This window comes from Sapajus apella, unplaced genomic scaffold (genome assembly GCF_009761245.1).
Source record: "Sapajus apella isolate SASKATOON/1434 unplaced genomic scaffold, GSC_monkey_1.0 scaffold42, whole genome shotgun sequence".
In the NCBI taxonomy this organism is placed as follows: domain Eukaryota; kingdom Metazoa; phylum Chordata; class Mammalia; order Primates; family Cebidae; genus Sapajus; species Sapajus apella.
The window spans coordinates 12,961,188-12,989,024 of record NW_022436982.1 but is presented as its reverse complement, the minus strand read 5'-3'; the positions used below and the strand labels follow the sequence as shown (position 1 = coordinate 12,989,024).

General features: G+C 34.7%; 1 protein-coding gene across 8 annotated transcripts in view; it reads left to right on the top strand.

The window, feature by feature from the left end:
* The window catches only part of FOCAD (focadhesin), a 289,039-nt gene that overhangs the window by 147,533 nt on the left and 113,669 nt on the right, over positions 1-27,837 (top strand). For all 8 annotated transcript variants that reach the window (XM_032300072.1, XM_032300075.1, XM_032300076.1 and 5 more), the window contains 3 exons: positions 17,680-17,814; positions 20,927-20,977; positions 21,893-21,976. In XM_032300072.1, coding sequence (XP_032155963.1) covers positions 17,680-17,814; positions 20,927-20,977; positions 21,893-21,976 — 270 coding nt within the window. The remainder of the gene's footprint in view (positions 1-17,679; positions 17,815-20,926; positions 20,978-21,892; positions 21,977-27,837) is intronic.

Below are 27,837 nucleotides of genomic sequence, written 5' to 3'. Positions count from 1 at the left end.
CAGCTTTAGAGCTGAACCGTAGCACATATCTCTTTATTTCTTTACAATGAATTTTTAGATAAGGGTCTGCTGGTCCAAGAGCTTTGTCCCATATGGACTGCTACCTGATTAAAAGGAGTGCTGCTTTCCCTTACATCTACATAGGATGGAAGTTTTTTATATATGTCTTCATATTTGTTTTGTAAAACATGGTTGGCCATCATAACTAAATTCCTGATTTTTTCATTTATGTACTAAATGTGAGCTGTGTGCAAATGCGAACATAATCAGCATTATTGATGATTTGTTTACAGTTATCTGAGGATAAACTATATGATGCATTGAAATAAATTAGAAAAAAGGAAATTTCAAATGTTTATTATGGTGTTTTTGCACTAGAAATTTACATTTACTTTCTAATAGTATGGGCTTGGGAAGTTGTAAGGAGGAGTCCTCGTACATCTTCTAGACTCAAGTTACCCACTTAGGTTCATTTCTCAGGGATTTCAGGCTAGAATCTGACTGCTTGGTCATTGTCTTGGAGAGCATTTCCTTAGCCACATGTGCCCTGTCCATTCATCTGTGGCTACACTTAGGTTTCTGAGGGTAGAAGCTAAGAAATCACTGTAAAGAAATGGATATACTCTTTATTCCTGTGTGAAGTTTCTGCCTACTTTTGCCTTTTTCACCTCCTGGAGATTAGGCTGCACGGAGTCAAAGGAAACTTCCGAATGTCCTCTATTCTCTTTCTTAAAGCTTAAAACTAGAGCCAACCTAGATGGAAACAGCTAACGTCTTGGTGCTCCTCCTTGCCTTTTAGTGGACTTTGGCAGCTCCAGCCACCAACTATTTTAGCAGCCAAAAGCCCACTACATAAGAGTAAGGATTAAAGAGAGTGAAGGAGAAATGAGAGCTTTTACAGTATCTTTAATTCTAATATTAGGTCTGGGAGCCTTCTTCAAACAGTATTGTGGGAGTTTCGTGATTTGTATACCTGGCTGTGTTGGATGAAGCAGATGCCAAATGAACACCTTATGTAGCAAGGCTTGTTAGGCTCTCGAAATGCTGTTGATTAATGTAGAAAGTAGAGTGATTGCTGTGTTAATTGAATTCTGATGATACATATCCAGCATAGTGCTGAAAATAGATGTTGGTGTAATGTCCAGTTCATCTTTGGAAAATTACCGTAAGTTAAAGAGTTAGTATAACAGAATGTAATCTTAATACTGATGCCAAGAGAAGACATTTTAGTGCTTACCCATTGCCAAATACTGTGCCAAGTCTTTTTATAAACATCTTCACAGTAACCTTATAAGGTTGGTATTAGTATTACCTTTCATATTATAGATGTGGAGACTGAGGGTCATATAGCTACTTAGTGGCATGGGCAAGCTTTGACCTAGATTCTCTGATTCTAAAACATCTGTTCCCCTCGTGTCAGGTAGAACCATACTAAATCCAAGCTTTTTTTGTAAATAACTTTATTGAGAGAAAATGTACATATAATACAATTCACACATTTAAATTGTGCAGTTTAGTTGTTTTTCAACAGTTGTGCAGTCATCACCACAAATAACTTTGGGACATTTTCATCATCCCAAAAAGGAACTCTGCATTCCTTAACTACTACCCTCTTAATCCTTCATTTCTCTCTACCCTAGCCCTACACAACTAAAAATCCACTTTTAGTTTGTATAGATTTGACTGTTTTGGACATTTTATATAAATGGAATTATACAGTATGTGGTATTTTTTGACTGACTTCTTTCACATAGCATAATGTTTTCAAGTTTCATTCCTGTCGTATGTTAAGTCTAAACTCTTATAATGCTGCTATTATTTTCTTTGAGAACCCTACAGGAAGCTCTTTAGTCCATCTATTCAGAATTATTATTTTTTTTAGCTTGGCGCAGTATTATTTTCCTGGTGTGTGTTGATGGATTGTGTAGTTACCACCAGCCGTATATTTAGTTGGTGTGACAAGAATGGTTGTTAATTCCTAGATTATGCTTTAGGGAAGGAGGGGTGTTAATCTTTTTTGGCATTAACACTACATAAGAATCCTTGGAATTATATTAGGTTTTCCATGTAGAAGAGGTTTGGCTTCATTTTGTAAAAGAAGAACAGCTATAGTAAACTTCCAAGTTTCCCTGTAAAACAAAATTTGAGTGAATAGAAAAAACATAAATGTCAGTTCTTAGAAAGGAATGATCACTATGTCAGTTCTTATGAAAGAATGATTATGATCACTTTGCCCAATGTCTTAAAAAAGACAATAATTTTAGATGTCATATGAAAATACAGTTTTTATGTAAGATATTGGGAAATGAAGAGCAAAATAAAATTAATTATAGAAAAATGATTAAGGATCAAATTCATAAAATGAATATATTTATCTTAAAGTTTGACTCAGATATTCTCTGCGTATGACAGGAAAGTCAGAAATTACAGGGTGTAGGAGCTAGGGGAAAACTTACTCTCTGCTTTCTGAGGATTTGCTGAAAATCACTGACAAAAAGGCGAATTAGTAGGTGCATACAAATTTATTTGATCATAGTTTTACATGGTGTGGAATTATTCAGAATGAAGATCCAGAGGAGAAACAGTTTATTTATATGCTTAGTTGCAGCAAAGTGTGGATGCCTGTGTAGAAATATGTTTGGACAAAATGAACATGATTTGATGCCAATATGCCAATAGACTGAATGGGGAAATCCAGTAAGGCCTGCCCAGTTAAATTCTTCTTGGTCTCTCTGAGAAAAACATTCCCTCCTTCTGGGTCTGGGGAAGGACCCTGTCTGGAATAGGGGTCTCATGGCCTATAGTCAACAATGTAAGCCAGGTAATTTCTTTTTGACCAGTTTTTAAACAGAAGGTTGTGTGGAGGTTTAGAGTAATATTTTTAGATTTTATTGCTGGCTGTGGGGAAAAAGGGGTTCTGGTTTCCCTGACCTGTCTTAGGGAAGAGGGATTCTAGTTTCTTTGGCTAGCCTCTTGGAGGAAGGAAGGGTCAGAGACAAGAGGGTAAGAAAAGGTCAGAGAGCTGCTTCAGAGACCTTAATTTTGGGGTATCATTTTCTGAGACCTGTAGGGGGAAGAAAAGAAGGTTAAAAATCACTATAAATCACAGAGTTAACCACCGTGTATGTATAATGAGAAAGGAATCATACTGTACACATTCTTTTGTAACTTGTATTTTCAGCCAGCAGTTTACCAGGGGCACCGTATCATATTGATAATCCACTTTAGATATCTAATTGAATGAGCACATGGCTGTACTGTAGTTAATGAATTTCCTATTGTGGGGTACTTTAAGTTCTCTGTTATTATTTTTTTTAAATAAATAACACTGTGATAAATGTTTTTGTATCTTTATCTTTGCAAGGGCTTTTATTATTGAGCAGATTTGCATTTCTGGTGAAATGGACAATTAGGTTTGAAAAGAACTGAGAAAAAAGAAGTGTTATCTCTCTGTACTCTCAGTTTTATAACAGGTAACTAGTTTAAACAGAAGGTGCTTTGTTTTATTTTTAATTTGGACAAAAAAATATAAAAAATGATTTTATTAATGGCAAAGCCAACAAACTTTTCTGATACCTCCTTCACTTCTCTTGAGTGAAAAGAGCCGTGAAAAGAGCCATGAAAAGTTTTTGTTATAGATATCTCACTCCTTTTCTGGATCCAGAATCCTCTACTTTCTTGGTTCTCCTACTTTGCTAACATTTCTTCTTGGTGCCCTTTGTTTCCTAATCTTTTAAAATATATTGTCCACATGGACTTTTTTTGAAATCGACAGTTTATCCTCTCCTTTCCCCCAACAATTGCTATCTGCTGTCTTGAAACTATTTCTTTTTTTTAAACCATTAGAGTATAGATGTTTTTCTGGGATATTCTAATATAGTCGGTCAACCTTAATGTAGACTTCTGAGAATCATTTAACCAATATTAATAGCTCATTTACACTTGCTGAGTTTTTACATATAGTTTTAATTTTTAACTTTTTATTATTTGCTTAGGTCAGCTTTGGTTTTGCTGTACTCTCAAGAGATTTGAGTCCAAAGAGTTAGCATCTATAATTTTCAGCAGTGATTTTCAGCAAATCCTCAGAAACTCATTAAAGCCATGGTCTACAAACTTGTTTACGTGGGGTATTTGAAGACTTTCCAAGGGATAGGCAGCCATGTGAGTTTTTAGTAACTACGTTTCCAGGTCCTCAGCTCTGCTATGTACTCTTCCATGATATTGATCTGCCTGAGATTAAACTGTTTCTCCTTTCCCAACTCTCCTTTCATAATTGCCTCCTCTCTACTCTACAAAAGGAAGGCATATCACTACTCGTAAATCTTAGTTCATTGCTCTCAGGTATAAAAACTCCAGGGCATTGAACAAAGAGACAATTCAAAATATTGATTTTTGGGGGAAGCATTTTTTATCAAGACACCATCTTGCTCGTCTATTGAGACCACACTATTCCTGATTTTTTTAAACCTTTTATGTTTGGTGATTACTTACTAATATTTATAATAGTTATGTTTTGATTAATTGTCTATTAGCAATAATCATAATGATGCAACTCAAAATTTAAAAAACTCTTAGTCTTGTAAGAAATAAAAATAATTTTAGTTTATTAAGTTATTTTTCTTATAGAGGCATATGAGAGGTCACCAATAGACTCAACCATTGGATGTACTAGAATACAATTAAGCATAACTGTAATAAAAATACAATTTCTTTTTCAAAAACTTTTTTTTTTATTGATTTAGGTACAAGTGCAGGATCGTCACATACAAATACAATGTCAAGGAAGAAAATGTATACAATTTTAGACCGTTCGAGACAGTTTTCATATAGATTTTATCCAGTGGATGATGGTAGATATAAAATTGCTATGGCATTTTGTCCAATTGTATAAACTTAATAGAATGTTATAGCAGTTTTATTTTACAATGGAAGTATTTACTGTATGTTAGAAAACAAATCATTTACAGCCTTTAAACTTAAGATTTTTAAATGCCAATTTACATGATTTTTCAAAACTTTTTTAGAGTTGCGTGAGCAAAAATTATTTAAAGACTCCTACCTTCAGTTATGCTTTAAACTTGATTTTCTTTTATCATATATGATTTCATTGGCATAATTTAAAGTGGTATAATTGGAAGTTAAAAACATACAACAGAGTGTCTGGTACATAATTGCTCTTTAATATTGTTTCCTCCAGGAACTCCTTTCTGATCTCTGCTCTCTTCCTTAACCAGGTAATTTCCCTGTATATGTAGTATGAAACTTCCACAGTTTCTCTTAACACGAGGTTTTGTAATGCATGTTTTTATATCAGTCTCTACCACCTGATACTAAGCTCCTTGGAGATAGAAAGTATGTTTTAACAACAAACCACCTTCCCCCAAGGGCCTAGCTTAGTACTTGGTAGATTGCTTAGTACTTGGTACGTATTCTTGGCTCACTGCACACTCCACCTCCCAGGTTCAAGTGATTCCCCTCCTCAGCCTTAGTACTTGGTACTGGTACTTAGTACTTGTGAACAGTTGCTCAGTTGACATTTCTTGAACTGAAGAAAAAAAAGAAGATAAATAATTAGTCTTATGAAAATATCAGATAACCTTAAGTTGGTTTAAGTGTCAGGGTTTGCCCTCTCTATCTCCAGTGAAAACTTTTTAATTGCGTATTTAGTCAGTAGGAATAATTTCAAAAGTTACCACCTTCAAATAAAGTCAAAAACCATGGAAGAGTTTGGGGATTTTTTGCTGTGGGTGTTATTCTTTAGTTCCATTGGTATGTTAAACTTTTTTTCCATCTAGTGTCTTTATCTGTAAAGAAGAGGATTAGGAAATGTGATGTTCCTGTTTCTAAAGCCAGATATTGGCATAAATGTTCTGACTTTTATCTTCAGGCTTCTTTTAAGTTGAAGAGCAGTGTGAAAGGTTGAACTTTGGAATTCACTCTGAATTTGACTGCTTTATGGCGGCAACACATCAGAATTCCTGATATTGGAACAATTCAAATAAATTCCAGGGCCTATTGTCATATTTCTAATGTCCTACCTGTTTTGAAATTTTAAAGTATATTCACTAATAAAGTCTAATACCTTGTAACTCAAAGTAGGGTTTTATAACCAGTAGCTTCTGTGTCATCTGGCAGCTTGAAACGAAACTTTCACTCTCTACTCTAGACCTACTGAGTTATAATCTGTAGTGTGATGAGATCCTTTCACCACAGGAGATTCACATGTTCCTTAAAGTTACAGAAGCATTGGTCTAATCCAATTGCTAAGCTATATCCAGTTAGCAGTCACGTAGTGTAGTTCAGGAATTGGCAAACCATGGCTGACTCTACCAATCCAGCCCACTGCCTACTTTTGTAAATCAAGTTTTAATGGTGCACAACCATGCTCATTGGTTTATGTATCATCCATGGCTGCTTTCTTGCTACAGTGGTAGACTTGAGTGGTTGTTATAGAGACTGTGTGGCTGTCGAAACCTAAATTGTTATTTCTCTGGCCCTTGACAGAAAAGGTGCCCTGCCCTGTACTAGCTGGCAATAGGCCAATCACCACCATTTATTCACAAATTTATTTTGAGAGGAGTGCTTCTTTATGCCAAACACTGTGCTAGTTGCTGTGTTTGGGTGAAAAAATCCTGTTTATCCTTGATTAAATCTTGCTTTGGGGGAACCATTTTTGTTGTGATTCACTAGCTTTCTAGTACTGAAGAACAGAGTAATTCCTAAGAAGCCTTACTCAAAAGTTTTCTTTTTCTCTCTTGAACTTGTAGATTATAGGTTTTGACTTCAGTCTTGATTTTCCTAAGAAGGAACTTGTTTGTTTCTATGAAAAGGGACCACAGGCATGTTTGCTCCTTGTTATTAGGGAGTTGTTAGTTGTATGAGCCACTCAGGCTTGTTTATCCATGAAGAATTTGTCCTTGGATAAATTCTTGTTTATCCTATTGTTTATCCATGAAGAATTTATCAGTTCTGTTATCCCCAGATCTGTGGATGCATAGGGTGGGGGTGGGAAGATAGAAGAATTATTTTCATTGAACATGTAATCAGGTTATGTTTCATTAACTCAACATTGGTTACTTAGAAATGCATTCATGGAACTCTATCTTTGTAAAGTGGACTGAACTCAATAGGTATTCCTAAAACCTTTATCTTTGAAGTTTGACGTTTCTCTCTAAAGTGTTCTTAGTGCCTCTGAAATGACTGCCTAATTCATCAATTATTTTTGGTTCACAGCGTGTTGATTTTTCAATATAAAATGACAGTAAACTCTATTTCTCAGTTTCTTTCTACAGTACACTTATAGCCTCTTTATCCCTTTTAACATTTAGATGAATGGTATTTTATTCTTGTTGGTAGTAGACACTCAGTTTGCTTTACTTTTAGTTTTGTATCTGCTGAGCAACTTCCCAGTAGTTTGATTTATTGAATCTTAAGCTATGCTGATTGAATTTGTTATTATTTTTTAAAATTACTTTGGAGTCTAACCTCGATTAAAAAAGAGGAAGGAGCTGGCCTTTACAAAGAAATTTCCTCTGTTTATTTTGGGGGAATAAAACACTAATCATTTTCTTGTCAAGGGATTTTTGACGTATTCTTCCTATGAATTTGCTAGTTTATCCTGGAAGAATGTCCACCAAAACATAGGTAATTAATACAGACAGAATGTAGCAAAACTGAAAAGTGAATGTTCCTCTAGGGAGTTATTTGTATCATTCTTACTATTTCTGCAGAGAAATCAATGGAGTTTGCATTGGCAGATACTGTTCTTTGTGGAAGTATCTTAGGGAACTGTAACTTCTCACTTGGGGGATTAAAAAAGAAACCTAACGTCTCTGGCTGTTGAGTAGTGAGTCTCTTGTGTGGCTTGATAGTCTAGATCAATCTGTTTAATAGATGTCTCTGTTTTTACTTGTGTCACTTACACAATTCTAAACCTCTTATATTCAGATATTAGAATTGTAAGTATGTACTACAAACTGCCAAATAGTTTTTCAGAAATACAGAATAATTTAAAAAGTCTTTGTTACATGTCTTTTGGAAATGTCATGGTGATGTCTCGGGCTGTTAATGTGAGAGTAGCTTTATTACAACAAGTTCAAATGTTTTTGATTCACGAAGTCATAGTTTGGGATTTAGATATGTTCATCCTTACTCTTTGCCATGAACAGGAAAAAGTTGTGGAACTATATTAGAAAATCATCAGAATTACTGTCATTTGGATTATAAGGGACTTTAAAAAAGACAACTCAATATCTATTTCTGTTTGTTTGTTTTTCCCCACAATACTGCCTTGATAATAAACTAGTCTCAGACATTGAAAGGCTGTGGAATTGCTTAAATAAACCTATGCTAGTCATTTTTAAAAATACTTACAACCCCTAACCCCATATTATTAGGATAAGAAAGAATGTTATTTTTCTCGTTGTTTCTGCTTCATTGATTGTGTCTCTTCAAACTCTCTCTTATCCCGTTATTGTGTTTTGGTAACAGAAGCATCCTGTTTTATGAATTGTATGTGTTGAATTAGCTTAAGAGGGCTTCACTGCATGATGATGACTTGAGTCCTTTAATTGTGAAGGCAGTTTCTTTTACCTTCATTATGAAAAGGGCAAATAAGGCAGTTTTCAAAGTCTAAAGGTTTTTTAATAAAGCTTTCCCTCTGTTGGAGTAAAGAATCAGGACAAAAGAAGTAGGCTGTTCTCAGGAATTTCTAGAAATAGCTTTTGAAAGTAAAATTAGGAGATAGCTATCTGTTCCTCTGCAAAAGAACAAAGTCATTTTTACAGTACGGGAATTAAAAGGGAAGGCTCTGATTCTTCTGGGGTTCACTGTTTTTTCCATTTGTTGTAACAACAATAACTATATTTTTCAATGTATAAAGCAGGTTTACATATAGTTGTCTACATATGGCCTTTACTGGTAACCTTGTACTGTATATAGAGCAGGTGTTACTAGCATTATTTCCATTTTGCAGCTGGGGAAACAGATTGTGGGAGATTAATGACTTCACCCTAGTCACACAGCTACCAAATCAGAGACCTGGGGTTTCTGACTTTAAAATGTGCTCTTTCCAGCATACCACACTGCATAAGTTCTTCTTTAATCTGTTCTGTATAGTCTGTTGGTAAGATTCTTGTGGAAGAATAACATGGGAAATTGGTAAGATTCTTGTGGAAGAATGACATGGGAAAAGTATCATTCTTCCCCAGAAACAAAGTATGCATAACCTAAACACTTAGGATGAGATGAATTGTTCAATGTCTTATGAACAGAGTAAGCAGACCATTCTGAGTCATTTGTACATAAATATTCATATGCTATATGTGCATAATTTCCAGGTATTATCCTTCATGATTGATTCGTTACATGTTTTGCCCCTACTACTGAAAGGAGGATTTAGCATTGCAGGCTGGCAGTTCCCTTAGCACTTTTATAATTCCTAATTTAAAAGCCACTGCATACCCATTTATTTGCATTTTTAATAATTCAACTCATTTTCAGAAAATTAAATTAATATTTAAAGTAAAACTTGAATGTACTTTAGAAAGAATGGCAATAAACAGCTTTTATTTTTATTTTTTTTTCAAATTTAAAAGGAAAAAGTGACATACCTGGAAGAATGCAAACTTTAAACAATATAAACTATGGTCTAACAAATTTAAATAAGTTATGTGGCAAAAATTCTCACAGGAAAAGTTATTTCAACATCACAATTTTACATTTGTTTATCAAAACTTTCCCATATACAAGAAATAGTGGTTTTAAAAGATGATACATGGGTAAATAAAATGAATCTTAATTCTTTTCCTCATTTTACTAACATTATGAATAATAATTATTAAACAAACACGATGTCAAAGAACTAGCAGAAGGGATGAGACTGAGGAACAGACAGAAGGCAGATTATGAAGAACCTTGAAAGCCATGTCAGGTGTTTTTTCCTTTTCTCTGAATTATTTAATTATTTTTTATTTATATTTTCAATATTTAAAAACACTTATGGGTACATAATAGTTGTATATATTTATGGGGTACATGAGATGTTTTGATATAGGCACACTGTGTAATGATCAAATCAGTATAACTGGGGTACCCGTCACCTCAAGCATTATTTATCTGTTTGGAACATTTCAATTTTACTTTTAGTTATTTTGAAAATGTACAATAAGTTATTGTTAACTGTTGTCACCCTATTGTTCTATTAAAGGCTAGCTCTTATTCTTACTGTATTTTTGTACCCATTAATCATTTCTACTTTATTCCCCAGCTCCTTGCCACCCTTTACAACCTCTGGTAACCATCATTCTACCCACATATATATACACACACACATCCATATGTATACACACACACACCCATATGTATACACACACACACACACACATACACACACACATACATACACACACATATACATATATATATATTTAATCTTCTACGTATGACAGAATGCAACATTTGTTTTTCTTTTCCTGGCTCATTTCACTTACCACAATGTCCTCCAGTTTCATCTATGTTGTTGCAAATGACAGGATTCCTTTCTTTTTTTATGGCTAAATAGTATTCCATTGGGTGTATGTACCACATTTTCTTTATTCATTCATCTGTTGATGGATACTTTGGCTGTTGTGAATAGTGCTGCAAGAAACATGTAAATGCAAATATCTCTTTGATATACTGATTTTCTTTCTTTTGGATATATATTCAGCAGTGGGATTGTTGGATCATATAGTAGTTATATTTTTAGTTTTTTTTTTTTTTTTTTAGAAAACTCCATAGTCTTCTCCATAGTTGCTGTACTAATTTACATTCCTACCAACAGTGTATAAGGGTTCTGCTTTCTCCACAATCTTACCAGCTTTCATTATTGCCTATCATTTGGATAAAAACCATTTTTTTCGGAAGTCTCGCTCTGTTACCCAGGCTAGAGTGCAGTGACATGGTATCAGCTCACTGCAGCCTCCGCCTCCTGGGTTCAAGCAGTTCTCTGCCTCAGCCTCCCGAATAGCTGAAATTACAGTCCCTGCTACCAAGCCTGGCTAATTTTTTTGTTTTTTTAGTAGAGGCAGGGTTTCACCATGTTGGCCAGGCAGGCTGGTCTTGAGCTCCTGACCTCATGATCCATCTGCCTCGGCCTCCCAAAGTGCTGGGATTACAGGCATGAGCCACCGCTCCCAGCCTGGATAAAACCATTTAAACTGTGGTGAAATAATATCTCATTGTAGTTTTAATTTGCATTTCTCTGATAGTGTTGAGGATTTTTCACCTACCCACTAATCGTTCAGATGTCTTCTGTTAAGAAATGTCTATTCAGACTTTTTGCCCATTTTTTGAGTGGATTGTTAGATTGTTTTTTATTGAGTTGTTTGAGCTCCATATATGTTCTGGTTATTAATTCTTCATCAGATCAATAGTTTGCAAATATTTTCTCCCATTTTGTGGGTTATTTCTTCACTTTGTTGATTGTTTCCTTTGCTGTGTAGAAGCTTTTTGGCTTGATATGATCCTGTTTGTCCATTTTTGCTTTCATTTTCTGTACTTTGGAGGTATTACTTAAGAAATCTTTCGGGCCGGGCGCGGTGGCTCAAGCCTGTAATCCCAGCACTTTGGGAGGCCGAGGCGGGTAGATCACGAGATCAAGAGATCGAGACCATCCTGGTCAACATGGTGAAACCCCGTCTCTACTAAAAATACAAAAAATTAGCTGGGCATGGTGGCGCGTGCCTGTAGTCCCAGCTACTTGGGATGCTGAGGCAGGAGAATTGCCTGAACCCAGGAGGCGGAGGTTGCGGTGAGCCGAGATCGTGCCATTGCACTCCAGCCTGGGTAACATAAGTGAAACTCCGTCTCACAAAAAAAAAAAAAAAAAAGAAATCTTTGCCCAGACTTATGTCCTAGAATGTTTCCCCAATGTTTTATTGTAGTAGTTTCATCCTTTCAGGTGTTAAATTTAAGCCTTTAATCCATGTTGATTTGATTTTTATATATGGTGAGAGATAGGGGTCAAGTTTCATTGTTTTGCATACGGTTATCCAAATTTCCCAGCCCCATTTGTTGAAGACTGTCCTTTCCTCAATGTATGTTCTTGTCACTTTTATAAAAAAATGAGTTCACTGTAGATGTGTAGATTTATTCTGAGTTCTCTGTTCTGTTGTGTTGGTCTATGTGTCTGTTTTTATGCCAGTACCATGCTGTTTTGGTACTCTAGCTCTGTAGTATAAGTTGAAGTCAGGTAATTTTTTTTTTTTTTCCAGGATGGTTTTGCCCATACTGGGTCTTTGTGTTTCTGTATAAATTTTAGCATTATGTTCTCTGTTTCTGCAAAGAATGTCATTGTTATTTTGATAGGGATTGCATTGAATCTATAGGTTGCTTTAATATGGATATTTTAACGATATTGATTTTTCCACTTTATGAACATGGAATATCTTTCCATTTGTTTTTTCTGTGTGTCCTCTTGATTTTCTTTCATCAGTGTTTTATAGTTTTCATTGTAGAGATCTCTCATTTCTTTGGTTAAGTTTATTCCTAGTTATTTTATATGTAGGTATTATAAATTGAATTCCTTTCTTGGTTTCTTTTTCAGGTTGTTCACTGTTGGCATTTAGAAATGCTACTGATTTTTGAATATTAATTTTGTATTCTGCAACTTTCCTGAGTTTATTAGTCCTTATTTTTTTTGGTAGGGTCTTTAGGTTTTTCTAAATATGAGATCATATCATTTGGAAATAAGAATAATCTGACTTTTTTTTTTTCCAATTGGGATGCCATTTCTTACTTTCTTTTGCTTGATCTCTAGCTAGGACTTTAAGTACAATGTTGAATAATGGTGAATGTGGGTATTCTTGTCTTCTTCCATATCTTAACGGAAAAGCTTTCAGTTTTTCCCTGTTCAGTGTGCTACTAGCTGTCGGTCTGCCTTTTATGGCTTTTATTGGTTTGAGGTGTTTGAGATATGTTCTTTTTATACAGTTTTTTGTGGAGAGTTTAAAATTATTTTTTAATTATGAAACAATATTGAATTTTATTGAATTCTTTTTCCACATCATTGGAAATGATCGTTTGGTTTTTGTCCTTCATTCTGATATAATGTATTACATTGATTTATTTGCATATGTGAGCCATACTTGCATCCATGGGATGAATCCTACTTGATCACAAGGAATGATGTTTCTAACGTTTTGTTGAACTTGGTGTGATGGCATATTCTTGAGGTTTTTGCATCTATGTTTCTCAGAGATACTGGCCTGTAGTTTTCTTTTTTGTTGTTGTATCTTTGTCTTGTTTTGGTATCAGAGTGATAATAGCCTCATAGAATGAGTTTGGAAGTATTCCCTTTCTTTTATTTTTTGGAGTAGTTTGAGTAGGATTGATATTAGTTCTTTAAATCAGCAGTAAATCTATCAGATCATGGGCTTTTATTGATGGGAGACTTTGTTATGGCTGCAATCTCATTACTTTTTATTGGCCTATTTGGGCTTTGGATTTCCTTGCCATTCAATCTTGGTAGTCCATATGTGTCTAAGGATTTATCTGTTTCTTCTAGGTTTTCCATATAACTATTGTCTATAGTTGCTCATAATCTTTTCTAATGATGCTTTGAAATTTTGTGGTATTGCATTTTGTGAATTTTTTTGTAATGTCCCCTTTTTCATCTCTGGTTTTACTTATTTGAATGTTCTCTTTTTTTTCTTAATTATTCTGGCTAAAGGTTTGTTGATTTTGCTCAACTTTTCAAGAAACCAACTTTTCATTTCGTTGATCTTTTTATTGTTTTTCAGTCTTAGTTTATTTCTGCTCTGAAATAAATGCTTTTGTTCTACTACTTTGGGGTTTGATTTGCTCTTTTCTAGTTCTCTAAGATGTATTGTTAGGTAGTTTGTTTGAAGTTTTTCTATTTTGTTGATGCACTTTATTGGTATCAACCTTCCTCTTAGTACTGCTTTTGCTGTATCCCATAGGTTTTGTCATGTTTGTTTTCTTCTTCATTCGTCTCAAGAAATTTTTCACTTTGCTTTTAAATTTCTTCATTGACTGGTCATTCAGGAGCATGTTTTTTGATTTCCAAATGTTTGTGTAGTTTCCAAAATTCTTCTTGTTAGTGATTTCTAGTTTTATTCCATTGTGGTTAGGAAACCTACTTGATATGATTTCAGTTTTTATAAAATTTTTTAGTCTTGTTTTGTGGTCTGTATATGGTCTGTCCTTAAGAATATTTCATTTGCTCCTCAGCACTTTTAAGATCTTATTGCATGGCCTTTTCATCTTAATTTTGAAAATGTTGGCCGGGTGCTGTGGCCATGCCTGTAATCCCATCACTTTGGGAGGCTAAGGCGGGAGGATCGCTTGAGGTCAGGAGTTCAAGACCAGCCTGACTAATATGGTGAAACCCCATCTCTATTAAATAAAAATAGAAAAAAATTAGCTGGGGGTGGTAGCACATGCCTGTCATCCCAGCTGCTTGGGAGGCTGAGGCAGGGGAATCGCTTGAATCCGGGAGGCGGAAGTTGCTGTGAGCAGAGATTGCACCGTAGCACTCCAGCCTGGGCAACAAGAATGAAAGTGTTTCAAAAAAAAAAAAAAAAAAAAAAAAGCAAGAAATATTATTCTTAATTGTTCTTTTGCAGGTAGTCTGTATTTTTTCCCTTTAATTTTGAAGATTGTCTTTTTGATATTTAACGGTCATGTTATAATGTATTTAGATATAAGCTTATTTGTATTACAAGTTAGATAATGTCTTCTATTGATTTTGGAAATTCTTAGCCATTACTTTTTTGACTTGTGGTTTTTTTTTTTTTTTTATTTTTAAAAAAAAAAAACATTTATTTTGCAATTAAACTTTACACTTACGGAAAAGTTTAAAGGTTATATACATAGAATGGAGTATTACTTGGCAATAAAAAGAAGTGAGCACTAATACATACTGCAACATGGATGAACCTTGGAAACAGTTTACTAACTGAAAGAAGCCAGTCACAGAAGGCACATATTATGTTATTCTATTTTTAGGAAAGGACCAGAATAGGCAAATTTATAGAGACAGAAAGTAGATTTGTGGTTGCCTACGTTTGAGGAGGTTAGAGGGGCAGTCAAGAGTGATGAATTGATTATGGGTTTTGGGAGGAGGCGATAAAAATGTTCCAAACTTGAATGTGATGATTGTATTGCTTTGTAAGTGTACCAAAAACCACTGAAAGAGCTGTTGTTAAGAGAGAACATAGATAATTCTTTCAGTTTTTTCACCTTTCTTCCCCTAATATTAACATCTTGCTTATGTAAGTATAATACAGTTATTAAAACTAAGAAATTAATATTGGTGCAGTGCTGTTAACTGAATTACAGATATTATTGTTTAAAATGCCCTTTTTCTGTTACAGGATCCTATCCTGGATCCCATATTGCATTTAGTTGTCAAGTTGCTTTATTAGCCATCTTCACTCTGCTGATAAAGATATACCCAAGACTGGGCAATTTACAAAAGAAAGAGGTTTGATAGAGCTTAGAGTTCCAAGTGGCTGGAGAAGCCTCACAGTCATGGCCTATTCTTCTGTCCTAGGAGGCTTTAATTGTTTGAGAATAGTGCAAAGCCCCCTTATTATTTCCATAGTCTCTTAGCGTTTTTCCCTATTCTACACTGTTTTTGTTTGTTTGTTTGTTGTTGTTGTTGTTTTTGAGACAGAGTCTGGCTCTCTAGCCCAGGCTGGAGTGCAGTGGCATAACAACTGCAACTTCCGCCTCCTGGGTTTGTTATTCTCCTGCCTCAGCCTCCTGAGTAGCTGGGATTACAGGCGCCCACCACCATGCCCTGCTAATTTTTCTATTTTTAGTAGAGACGGAGTTTTACCATGTTGGCCAGGCTGGTCTCGAACTCCTGATCTCAAGTGATCCACCAGCCTCAGCCTCTCAAAGTGCTGGGATTACAGGGGTGAGCTACCATGCCTGGCCTAAATGAATGTTTTAAGAATAGCTTTTAAATTGTTTTGCGTTTCTGAATTTGAAATCTCTAAGGCTGCCTTTTCTTTTAGATTTCGTTCCAACTGCTTTGGTATTTGAAATATTCTGTGATCTAACAGCCTTTTCCCACCAGTACTTATGCTTTTTTACCTACATGTTGTTTTGTGTTTGACTTGTTCTTTCCATTTTCTTGTGGCATGGCTGTATGATTTCTGTTCATTCTTTCTTCAAGTCTTCTCTGAAGTCCATCATCTCTTGATACCCTCCCTGATGACTTCTACCCACTGACTTATCTTTCCTCCATAGATTCCTCTTAAAACTATTTTCTATTGAAAATAGTTTAAAAGCATATCACATACATTTTTGTTTCCAGTAATTTAGAATGAAGTATCTTTTTCTTCGTTTACATAAGGTGTCAAGTTCTTTGAAGGGTTAGATCATGTTTATATTTTGTTTTTCTGAGTACTGTGTACCACTCTGGGTATCCAGTTGGTACTGAATTGATAGCTTTTAGAGAATTGGTTTGTGTTTTATTTCGAATGCTGATGATGTATAGTATTGGAGTTACTTCTTTGTGTAAATGTACCTACTGTCATGCCTGGTCTACAGTACTGCTCTTAGTAAAGGTTAGTTTAATAAAATCATTTAGGGGATCCCAAATCAAAGGGCATTTATTATTTACTGTTTCACAGGGAGTATAAAGTAAGAGCAAATGCACTGAATTCAGGTTTTCTCAGAAATACTCTGTCTACTGTCTTTCTTTTGAGTCTCTCGTTAGTCTGTGTCCTAAAGTATATATCCCTCATTTATCTTCGACATTTTTTAATTTAATGCCTTATGTAGTTTTTCTAATTAATTTACATTTGTAGATAGAGAAAAACTGTGTTAATTACAGCTTAAAAGAAGAGATTGGAATATTTTACAAAGACTAATTCTTGTTAAAGTCTATCTAATTGATCTGTGTTTGCGCTCTTCGTATCTCAGTCTTAAAATTTTCATAAAACATTTACCAGTGAAAAAATCATCAGTTTTAGTAGGAATTGAACTTAAGACATTTGACTATCCATAAAAGCAGATATTGAAATGAATGAAGAACACTTGGTTTAAGAAAATTGGGTCAAGTTAGAAATGATACAACATTTTTGCTGGGCTTTAGGTTTATTTTATCATTTAATGACCTCTTAACCGGAATTGACTTTTAAAATGTCTTAAATTGTTATTTTAAATAATTCAGTTATTCTCCTACCTCTTAAAAGCCTGTAAGGTGATTTGAGAATGTTTGATTTATATATATTACCCCAGTTTTCTGAGTGGTGATGTTTCAACAGGACTGAAAAACTAAAAAATCTGGGTACCTGGCTTTAGAAATGTGTTAGCATTATCTTACCATCTTTGCTTCAGTGGCTGGTTCTTCAACAATGTATATAGCTAGATAATCTGGAGTTAATTTTGTGTGTGTCAGTAAGAGTGAGTCCTGTGCTTTAGAGTTATTTACTTGGTTAACTAAAAACAAAATAGTGAAAAAGCAGGCAGGCACAACTTAAAACAGTTTACATTGGTTTAAGTAATTTCATTTGAGGGGTGGTACCTTATCAAATCCTGTCTTCTAGACTTAGTTTTATTTTTTTCTTAAGTTTCCTTGTAATACAATATAGTACTCTTAATTAATGGCTTTATATGGATTGGAGTCTTGTTAAGTGTTACCCTTTTTTATTTGCTTCACAGGTTGTTTGCATTCGCTCCACTTGGAATGCTCTCTCTCCAAAGCTGAGTTGTGACACAAGACCTCTGATTCTGAAGACGCTGAGTGAACTGTTTTCTCTAGTTCCTTCTTTAACAGTCAATACAACTGAATATGAGGTATGCATTTGGAGCTCAACACGTTTCCTGCTTCTTCATTGGAAGGATGAGTGTTATAATAACTTTTGGAGTAAATATTCCTAATCTTTTGTTGTTGTTCGGAGACCATGTTGATAGCTGTATGGACTCTTAGGAGTAGAAGGATAGCTCGCTTATCACTCTTATGTCTAAGATTTATTTACATAAAGGGTACCAATTTTTAATTATAGGAGTATTGTCAAGATTTTAAAGTCAATATTGTAAAAATAGTGTTTGCAAAATAATAGAATTCATAAAGCCAACCATTTAAAATAATTTTGTTAATGTTTTAAGTTCTAAAGAGTAAGTAACAAATACATTAATAAAGGCAGGACAGACTCTCCAAACTTTGTGAATTACTCAGCATTTGTCATTGTAATGAGTTGAAATACTTGAACTCATTACAATGATTTGTTATAAGATTCATCTATTAGTGCTTAGTGTTTTCTTTATTATGTCTTTTTTGAGTGAAATGCATCAGAGGTTAGTGACTTGCATTTATGCCTCCACATAAGCCATTTTTTTTTCATGCTCACCTTTTTTTCTGTTCCTTCAAAGAGCAGCAGCTGATTTTTCCCTTGCAGTCTTAGTGAACTTTTAGTTTGATTTAGTACTTTACAGACTTTGTTAAACTGCCACTCCAGCAGTCAGATTCCAGTAATAGTCCCTCATATGTTTTAGATCATCTAGTTAAGACAGGCTTATAAGATACTTCAACTAATTCTAAATGTTGCACAATGAATAAAATCAAATTTATCCTTACTGGGCTATACAATAGCTATATCAGTACCGGGTACATAATCTATATGTAGTAAGTAGTTGAATGATTATTTGAATCAATACAGGATATTTTGGTTTATTCATACATGTACCCTTTTCTTAGGGTCTTAAAAAAAATCAGTTTGTGACTCCGAGTATTTAGTTCATCAACATTCTTTCTTATGGCTGCAGTTCACAGGCACTTGCTCCTATATTGCCAGGGAGTCTACAGGGCTACTGATAATAAGCTAAGACTAAAAACCAATGTAAGGCCATATTGTGTATATTTACTTTATGTCGTCAGGGGCTAAAATCATATACCTTTGTATTGCTTGTACCTTGAGTTAATCAGATTCTATTACAAGGTAATTTATGAATTGATCGGTGTGTTGGTTTCTTATATTGCATATCCATGGCTGTGAGTTGTCTTTTGGACTAGAATTTTTTTTTTCCTCCAGATTTTACATTCTTTTCCTCTGGTATCTTATTTTGGTTGTCTTCATGCTTATATAATATTAGGGTTCCTCCATTGTTCAGGCAAACTGCCTTGGGGCCATTCTTTCCATCTCCTCCTGCCCAGTTGGGGGTGGGGGTCACTTCAGTGAACATAGTCCCCTTAAAAGCAGAAGTAAAGAAATGTAGAGGGAGAGACCCTCCTTCCTCTTCCCTCTTTTATCTTTGTGTGTTTACATAATTTGTTTTTTAACTTCTTAAAATTTGTTTGGATGTGAGCCAAGCTGAATTTAATTTTTCCCAAAGCGCTTCTTAGGTCATTTCTCTCCCTAGTCACTTCATTACCTTAAGTTCCCCTAAAATGTAGCCCAACCTCTTTACACCAAGTTTATAAAACATTCTGGAATCTGCCCTCATTAGTGTTCTGTATCCTGCACTCCAAAAAATCCTAACCACTTTTAGTGTCCTTATCTTCCTCCAAACTTTCTGTTTCTTTTCCTTTATGTTACTCCCTCTATCTAAAATTACTTTCTTTTTCATCTTTAATGAAAAACTATATTTTAGGAAGAAAAGGATTATTTTAACTCATCACATCCTTTGAGAATTTGTCTGTCAGCTGGAATCTGTTGTTCACAAAAAAAAAAGTTCTTTCTATACGGTTCTAGGAACATTTATTCCATTTCATGCTACAGGTATATGTATATGTATACCATTTTTTCCATTGAACTATAAGCTTATTGAAAATAGAGTTCATGATTTAATTATAGCATGTTTTGTCAATTGCTTTGCACAGTGCTTGCTTCACTTATTAATTGAATTAGTTCTAATATCTGATACGAAGGTATTATTTTTTATGGTATAAAGAAACTAAAGTTTTGAGAGACCTATGTATTTATTAGACAAATATTTATGGAGTATCTGCTATGTTCTAGGCAGGTAATTGGACTAAGACTGTAGTTAAAAAGCTAAGTGAAAGCTGGTGTCTGAACCTAGGACTTTCTAGCTTCATCTCCTTTATTTTCCCATTATACCATGTTGCCAGTCCATGGCCTTCTAGAAGCTCAAAGGTAGGTAAAGGAGATAGATATGAGTGACGGTAATTATAATAATATTTGATGAGCACAGGGCAATGAGAGTATGGTGGAAAAATGACAAACATTCTTAGCAAGAATCCAAGGAAACTATGTGTGCTATTGGACTTGGAACTGGAAGAATTAATACACTATTGTTCCCCGTTGAGGTTTGAGAATTAGTATATGCAAAGTCAAGAAGGTATAGAGGAACCTAATATGATTTAGAAGGGCAAACAGTTAGCTGTGGTGGCGAGGAAGAAGACCACTGGCTGTTTGTTGGAAGGTAAATGGCTTTTATGCTTCATCATTTATTTATTACATATTTGTCATCTTTGAGGAACTATGTGAGCTCTGTGGTTTAGGTCTTTGAAATGAAAAATCAGTCACTGCCCTAAGTAGTGGACAACCTCGTAGAGAGTTAATCATGCTAGGTGCTGAAAAGTACCGAGTTAATCATGCTAGGTGCTGAAAAGTACCGTGTGCTATATGGCCATGTAGAGAAAGGAAAACTCTTGGGTAGGCTAGAACAGTGGCATGAAAGGGTAACAGTTCTGTTAGTACTTGAAGGGACAAAGTAAGAAATGGACCTAAATTTCATAATCTTAAAATCTTATTATGTTTAAAATATGCATGTACTTAGAAGATTTCTGAATATTTACATTTTGTAAATGATGGGTGAATACACATGAAGTGAATTTCTGATGGCATTACTTTAAAAGTGACTTAATTTTCATTGTTTGGTACTTTGGATTGTTTATTCTCAGTTTTAGCTTGGTCTTAACAATGTATTCTTTTGTTTAACTCTTCAGAATTTTAAAGTTCAAGTCCTCAGCTTCCTATGGACTCATACTCAAAGCAAGGTATTATCACAAGGCTTGTCAGTGAATCAGAACAAAGCTAGGGAAATTTTGAAATTTGTAAAATAAGACTCAGGATAAAAAGTACTACTGCCTTGAAATAATGAATTCTCTATTTTTTAAAAAAGTATGACTATTCATAAGTTTTGGTTTTAAAAATTATTCTCAATTTATGCCCATTAATAGATTTTTATGATAAAGTGTACTTAGTGAATCTGACAGATAGGAAGGGGAACTGTTGACATTATCTTATATTTTTATATGGTTTTTCCCCTTTTCTGCTTTGCCCCTTCCCCACCAACAAGCATACCAAACAAACAAAAAGTCCATCCCATTTTTTAGATGTTTCCAATCAAGAATTATATATAGAGACTGCTGGTGATATTATATCTAACTTGTGGGTGAATGAGCTTAGATTCCAAAAGCCTAACTTGCCCTATTAGTAGGTGGAGAATCAAAATCCAAACCCAGTCCTATCAGACAATAACTCCTTATTCTCTTTTTGCTAAATCATTCTACTTCATGGAGACCTGAGCAGTTATGAATTACTTTATATTTAATGTTCAAAGTAGGATAAAATTTAGTATTTTTGATTTCCTTGCCCATTTTTATTTGGGCATATTCTCCAGAAAAATGTTTAGTGCCGATAATTTTTTTCCAGTTCTTATTTCCCTTCTCAGACCCTTTCACTTTTTCCTCTGCAATATTTTCTTTCGAAATGAGGATTAAATTTCTGAATCTCTCCTCTGAAATTGCAAGTAAATGTCCTTTTGGCCTAGGCAAAGGTTTAATACCATTTTCAAAGCACTGACCGTAGAACCTTGGGATTGGTAAGGGAAGGTTTCTTTTCCTTTCCAGATTTGATGTTTAATGTATGTTGTGTTTTTTGTTTGCTTGCTTTTCTTTTACACTACCTAGGACCCAATTGTAGCCAATGCCGCATATAGATCCCTGTCCCACTTTAGTGCGGGAGAACATACCATTCTTCATCTGCCTGAAAAGGTAGGCATATCTGCTTTCTCACTGGTATTTCTTAATTTGCCAGAGTTTACATCCTTGTGTCGCTTATCTTAGGAGATCCTTACCTGATGAATATATGTAACCCTAGATTTGTTACTCATGCAAGATAAAAATTAGTACCCAATTATTTGTTTATATGTAAACAACTGTAGAGGTTTGAAGCAGATGGAAGACACCTATGATGCAAATGAAATCTTCCTAAGGTGACTGGGTATACACACCTTGCTCCAGATCTGAGTCATTCGTAGGAATCATTTTGCCTAATTAGTAAGCCATCCTGGACTTTAATACAAGCATGGCCTTCATAGACTAAGATGTTATACTACCTGTGCAGCCAGTGATCTCTATTTGTGATAAAGAATGGGATGCCACATGAAAAAGTCTGCTATTTTTTTAGTATATGTGAAGTGTTACATAGGTTAGCCCTGGAGAACTGGATGAAGAAAGTATCACTATCTTTTAAGGGTTAACACATAGTGTGATATTGTCTTAGTTTTTAGACTAAACTAAAAACATACAACCTTTTCTAGTATCTGCCTAATATAATCAGGTTTAAATTAGTAGATCATATTAATGGGTTAAACATCTGATTTCTCATGTGGTGCCACTCTGAAATTCATACAGATGTTTATTGAATGCCACTGAAGTGTCAAACAGACATTGCGTTAGATGAAGTTACATGTCACATTACCCAGACTCTGTCTTCGAGGTCAAGTGGCAAGAAGGTTTGGTGTGAATTTCTTGGAATCCTCGGGCATTAAAATGGGTTTGGCTTTTTCTTCTGGATTGCATTTATACTGAGATTGGATGCCAGTAGGAACCAGGCAAACTTCTGTTTACTGAATTGAATTAGAGCCACCATATAAAAAAGATTGAAAATAGGCTCTTGTAAAACCAAATCCTAAGTCAGGCAGGATTTCCTGTGTCATTGAGGACTTCTAAAGACGGATTGACTGCTTGTCATGCAGTGATCACAAATGGGAAGACTTAAGTAAGGATGTTTTATGACTCATACAATTAAAAAAGGTGGGACTTCAGACTCACTATGGTGACTATCAATAGCTATTGTTTCTTTAAAAAAGAAAAGGAGGAAAAAAGCTACATGTAAATTTGATGTGCAAACACCTGCCAATAGATGAGCTATAGCATCTGGAGAGGAACCTTTTATTCTTGTTTTTAATAGGTAATTATTCATTTAAATCACAGCATAAAAATTGCCCCTATTTTTTTTTCCCATTTATTTATTTTATTGCATTTTAGGTTTTGGGGTACATGTGAAGAACATGCAAAATTACCCCTATTTTTACCCGTTGTTCCTAAAATATTCCAGTTGGAGTAGTAGCTTTTATTAAATAACTCCAGCATACTATTGACATTTAGTCTCCACCTTTTAAAATATTGACTTGTTTATATATTTTTTCTTATTTCAGAGTTATATGCAATTTCCAGTTATGTTTGCAAGAGTTTATAAGTGCTATACTCTGTCAAATGTTACCTACTTTCTTAATTTAACTCTTCTAAACTCTTTGATCCCTGAATAGCCATAAATAGCTTTTTATATCTTCCAACATAAATGGTAAATGTACTTAGAGTTGGGGTTTCTATATATGTTTGGGTTTTTGGCATCAGAGTCGAAAGAGCTATAAAGGAAAGCTATAAGGTTTATCCTTTTGTAGCTATGCTTTTCAGCCATTTTTTCCCCTGCTCTAATCCCCTTCTGGGATATGACCCACTCCAAAAAGTAACAATAGCTCACTGCAGTGGATATTCTGAACTGAGGTTGAGACGAGGGGGTATCCTGGTTTGAAAGAGTCTTCCTCACTCTGACCCCAGCTTCTGATACAGAGGACCTGTCTCTTTGTGGAGAATCCTTGCTTCTAAGACCACACCATGCATTCTTCTTCTTTTCATTGATTGCTACATTTCAGTTTGGCTGTTCGAACACCTAAAGACTAAAAGTTCAGAAAGTGTTCAAGGTGTTCATATCCCAAACATGTCCCCAAAGGCTAAGGATCCAGCTTTGTTGGTGCTTGAACTGAGTTTTTGTAGATGTGACACTATAAAACAGTGGTGTGAAACTGCAGCTCATTTTTCTATAAAAATGTATTTTCAAATGTTTTGGAAGTTCCTGTCAAGTGGGACTTCTTTAATGAAAAACTAAGATTCTTCTTTGTTGACAGACATTACTCTGCACTAAGGGCAACACAAGACACCTGTCCATTTTCCCAGTGAAAGTATGTCCATATTCTCCCTTCTTACCTATGAAATTTGTGAAATAAACATTTGAGCCCTTCGTGAATTTCAGGTAGAACTGAAAAAACAAAAAAGATACAAGGCATCCTTACAGATGTGGCTACTTTGTGAATTATAATTTGGCTACTTTTTAAAGTACTGATTTTCTTTAAATTTACCTAAATATTTCTTGTTGATTGCTGAACATCAATTTATGTTGTATAAGTTCTTGAAAGTTAACAAACTGGTAGAACAAAAGGAATAAGAGGAGTGGCAGATACCAGAACAAAGGTTTAGGGATGAATGAAACAGCATATCTAAGGTAAGGTGGAAAATGGCACTGGATAAATGGTAAAGCTGAATGAGGTTCAGTGAGTTAAGAATTTGAATACCATGTTGATGAATTCATCTTTCTTGTCATTTGTTACTGAGAATTTCTGTGGGATTAGAGGTACTTGCATTGGTTTAATAATAATTTATTTGGTATATGCTAAGCATTAGGTTCTACCTTATGAGCTAACGATGTTGACTGACTGCCTATATTTTGTGGTTTGTAACAGGATCATTGTTAATCACTTGAAGCATGTAGATCTAAAATTGGTTTAAAATTTCAGGGAACTTCTTTGAGGACATGTTGATTCTAATGTTGAAAACTAGATACGAATGATTTTTCCCTTTTAGCTTTTATTTTTTTCTGTTTTTATAAAAGCTAGTTACACTCTTTCCCTGTCGTCTTTAGCACACCTCCCCCTAACCAAAAAAAACAAAACAAAACAAAACAAACAAACAAAAAAAAAACTATAGGAAGTTTCCTTGTCAAAAGAATCAGTAATGGATAAACATTTAGGTAGAAGATAGTGACTTTCCTCTCTGACTTGGTTTCATTAAAAAACATTCACCTATTTAAAAATTAAACTTGTTTTCTTGATTTCTAGGGTTAATTTTAGTAATAATATAAAAGAACTGATTATGCATTCAGGGTTGGTATAAATATGGTGTAACCCATTTGGCTTTGATTTAAAGTGAATGTCACTGCATTCATCAGAAGCTGTTTCTCTTTTTAACTGAATAATTTATGCAGATACTTGACGTGTTCCAAATAAAATTCTCTGTTTATGCACAAACCCTTGGATTTCCATAGGTTACAGACACAGAAAGTTGGTTGAAAGGTTATCCAGCTCAGAACCCGCAGTGAGACATTTTGTGGGATATGCTTTCCAGTACACTGTACGGTACTGTATGTTTTCCAGCTAGGTCCACAACTACAATGGTTGGACTTGTGATGTTTCAACTTTGTGTTGGTGCAAAGTGATACATATGAGGTAGAAATGGCACTTTGAATTTTGAATTTTGGTCATATTAAGTAATTAGGTTGACTGCACAGAAGGACAGGATAGGAGGATAGGAAAACAGTGGTACAGAAATGATCATATCCCTTTAATACTAAATAATTTTGGAAGCATTTGGTCTTGGCATGGTTTGCACAGCACTTTAAGGTTCCTCTGGTGGTGGCAGTGACTCGCCCCCTTCCCCACCCCTCTTCCTCTTTTCCTTCTACTCCCCTCCTCCCTACTTCCCGTCCTCTTCCTCTGCATGCCTACATACCTTCCTCCCTTCCTAGCCACTTCCTTACCTCCCTTTTCCTTTCTATACAGCTTTATTGACATATGACTCACATACTGTATAACTCACCCATTTAAAGTATGCAATTTAGTGGTTTTGGTATATTTAAACAATTGTGCAACTAATCACAGAGCAACCACAATCTAGTTTTAGAACATTTTCTCTCCTAAAAGAAACTATTAGCAGTCAGCCTTTATTACTCCATTCCCTCTCCCAGACCTAAGCAACCACTAATCTACTTTCAGCCTCTGTGAGTTTGCCTATTCTGGACTGTTCCTGTAAATGGAAACATACAGAATGTGGTCTTTTGTGACTGGCTTTCTTCACTTAGCATAGTGTTTTCAAGATTCTTTAATGTGTAGCATGTATTTGTACTTTACTTCTTTTTATTGGATAATTCATGGTATGGATTTATACTATATTTTTTGTTTATATATTCCATCAATTGATGAACATTTGGGCTGCATCCGTTTTAGGGCAATTATAAATAATAAATCTGTGAACATTTGTGTGCAAGCTTTTATGTGATCATATATTTTCATTACTCTTGATTATATACCTAGGAGTGAAACTGCTAGGCCATGTAGTAACTCTGTTTTCCCAAATTACTATGATGTAAAAAGTCAGGAAGCAAAGCAGAAGGGCTCAGAACCAACTTCTTTCTCAGGAATTTTTAGACCACCAGGGTTGGTTAGAATCTTTAAGACAACTCTTAATGAGAGTAAACCTGGAAGACCCTGAGTATGCATACAGACCAGTCACTTGAAAAACCCTGCTGGTCAGAATCAAAAGGTTTGCAATCATGCCAGGGTTTCTCTGATATGCAGTGATTTCAACAGATGCTTTCATATGCTATCTGGAGTATACTTGATAGCTATCTCTGTAAGTATGACTGATTCAAGCCCTGTGAGAATTAGGTACTTAATGCTGAATCTGAATTAAATCTTGCCTTGGACAGTGCTTGGGTAGTCAGGTTGCTTTCACTTCTCCTTCACTAGCGAAGAGAACACTAGTTATGGTTGAAAGCCTTCATTGGAGTTGAGATTATTATGCTTAAGAGAAGCATTTTCTTTCTGTTTCTTTTATTCCCCTGTAAGAATCCTGACTCAGTGCAGTTCCTAAATGGAACAGTGCTTTGGGGACCTATGAAGAAGGCAGTCTGCAGGAATTGTTAATTATTTCTAAAAATAACTCTAGGAGACAGGCTAATGGTAATGACTGGATTCTGGCACTTTATGGTTATAGAAACCACTTTTGTATATTTTGATTTCCTCCCCTAATGCTTAATTATCTCCATGTGGGCATTATGATAGAGTGTCATTGAAGGTATTAAAAATTTAATTAATGGCCTAACAGCTATATCTTATGGAAACAATAGTGGAAATCTTTTTACGTTTTTAATTTTTGGTTCAAGCAAAGCTAACTAATCAAAGAGCAACCACAAAATCTTCAAAATGCAAATTAGACACAATAATGTACAGCTACCAGTTACAGATTTTAGTGTTTTTGTATTCCATAGCAACAAACTGTCAAGTCTTGGGGAAAAAAAAAAAAAAAAAAAGTCAACTAAAGCATTCTGTTGTTCCCTGAGCTTTACTGTATATTCCACTGGAAGATTTTAAGCTCTGTCATAGAAGTATGACTAGAATCACAAATTTTTAAAAAATGTTAAGACAAGGCAAATATTTAACTATGAGCTTTAGAAGTTAAATGTATTGAATATGTCAGTGTTTGCATTTTATTGTTGGATGGTATAGAATTTTATAGTTTTCTATAATAATTGCTTATGCCGGCTTACAGTGATTTACTGTATTAACAGTTTTTTGTATGGATTTAAGATTGTCTCTAACAGATAACTAGAGTTTACCATTTAGTTTATCTGCAAAAGGAATAGATTTAAAAAATTAATTTTAATGGCCTATTATGTTACAGAGTGATGAAGTCTAATACAATTTTAAAATCTTGTCACAAAAGAGATAAAATATTTT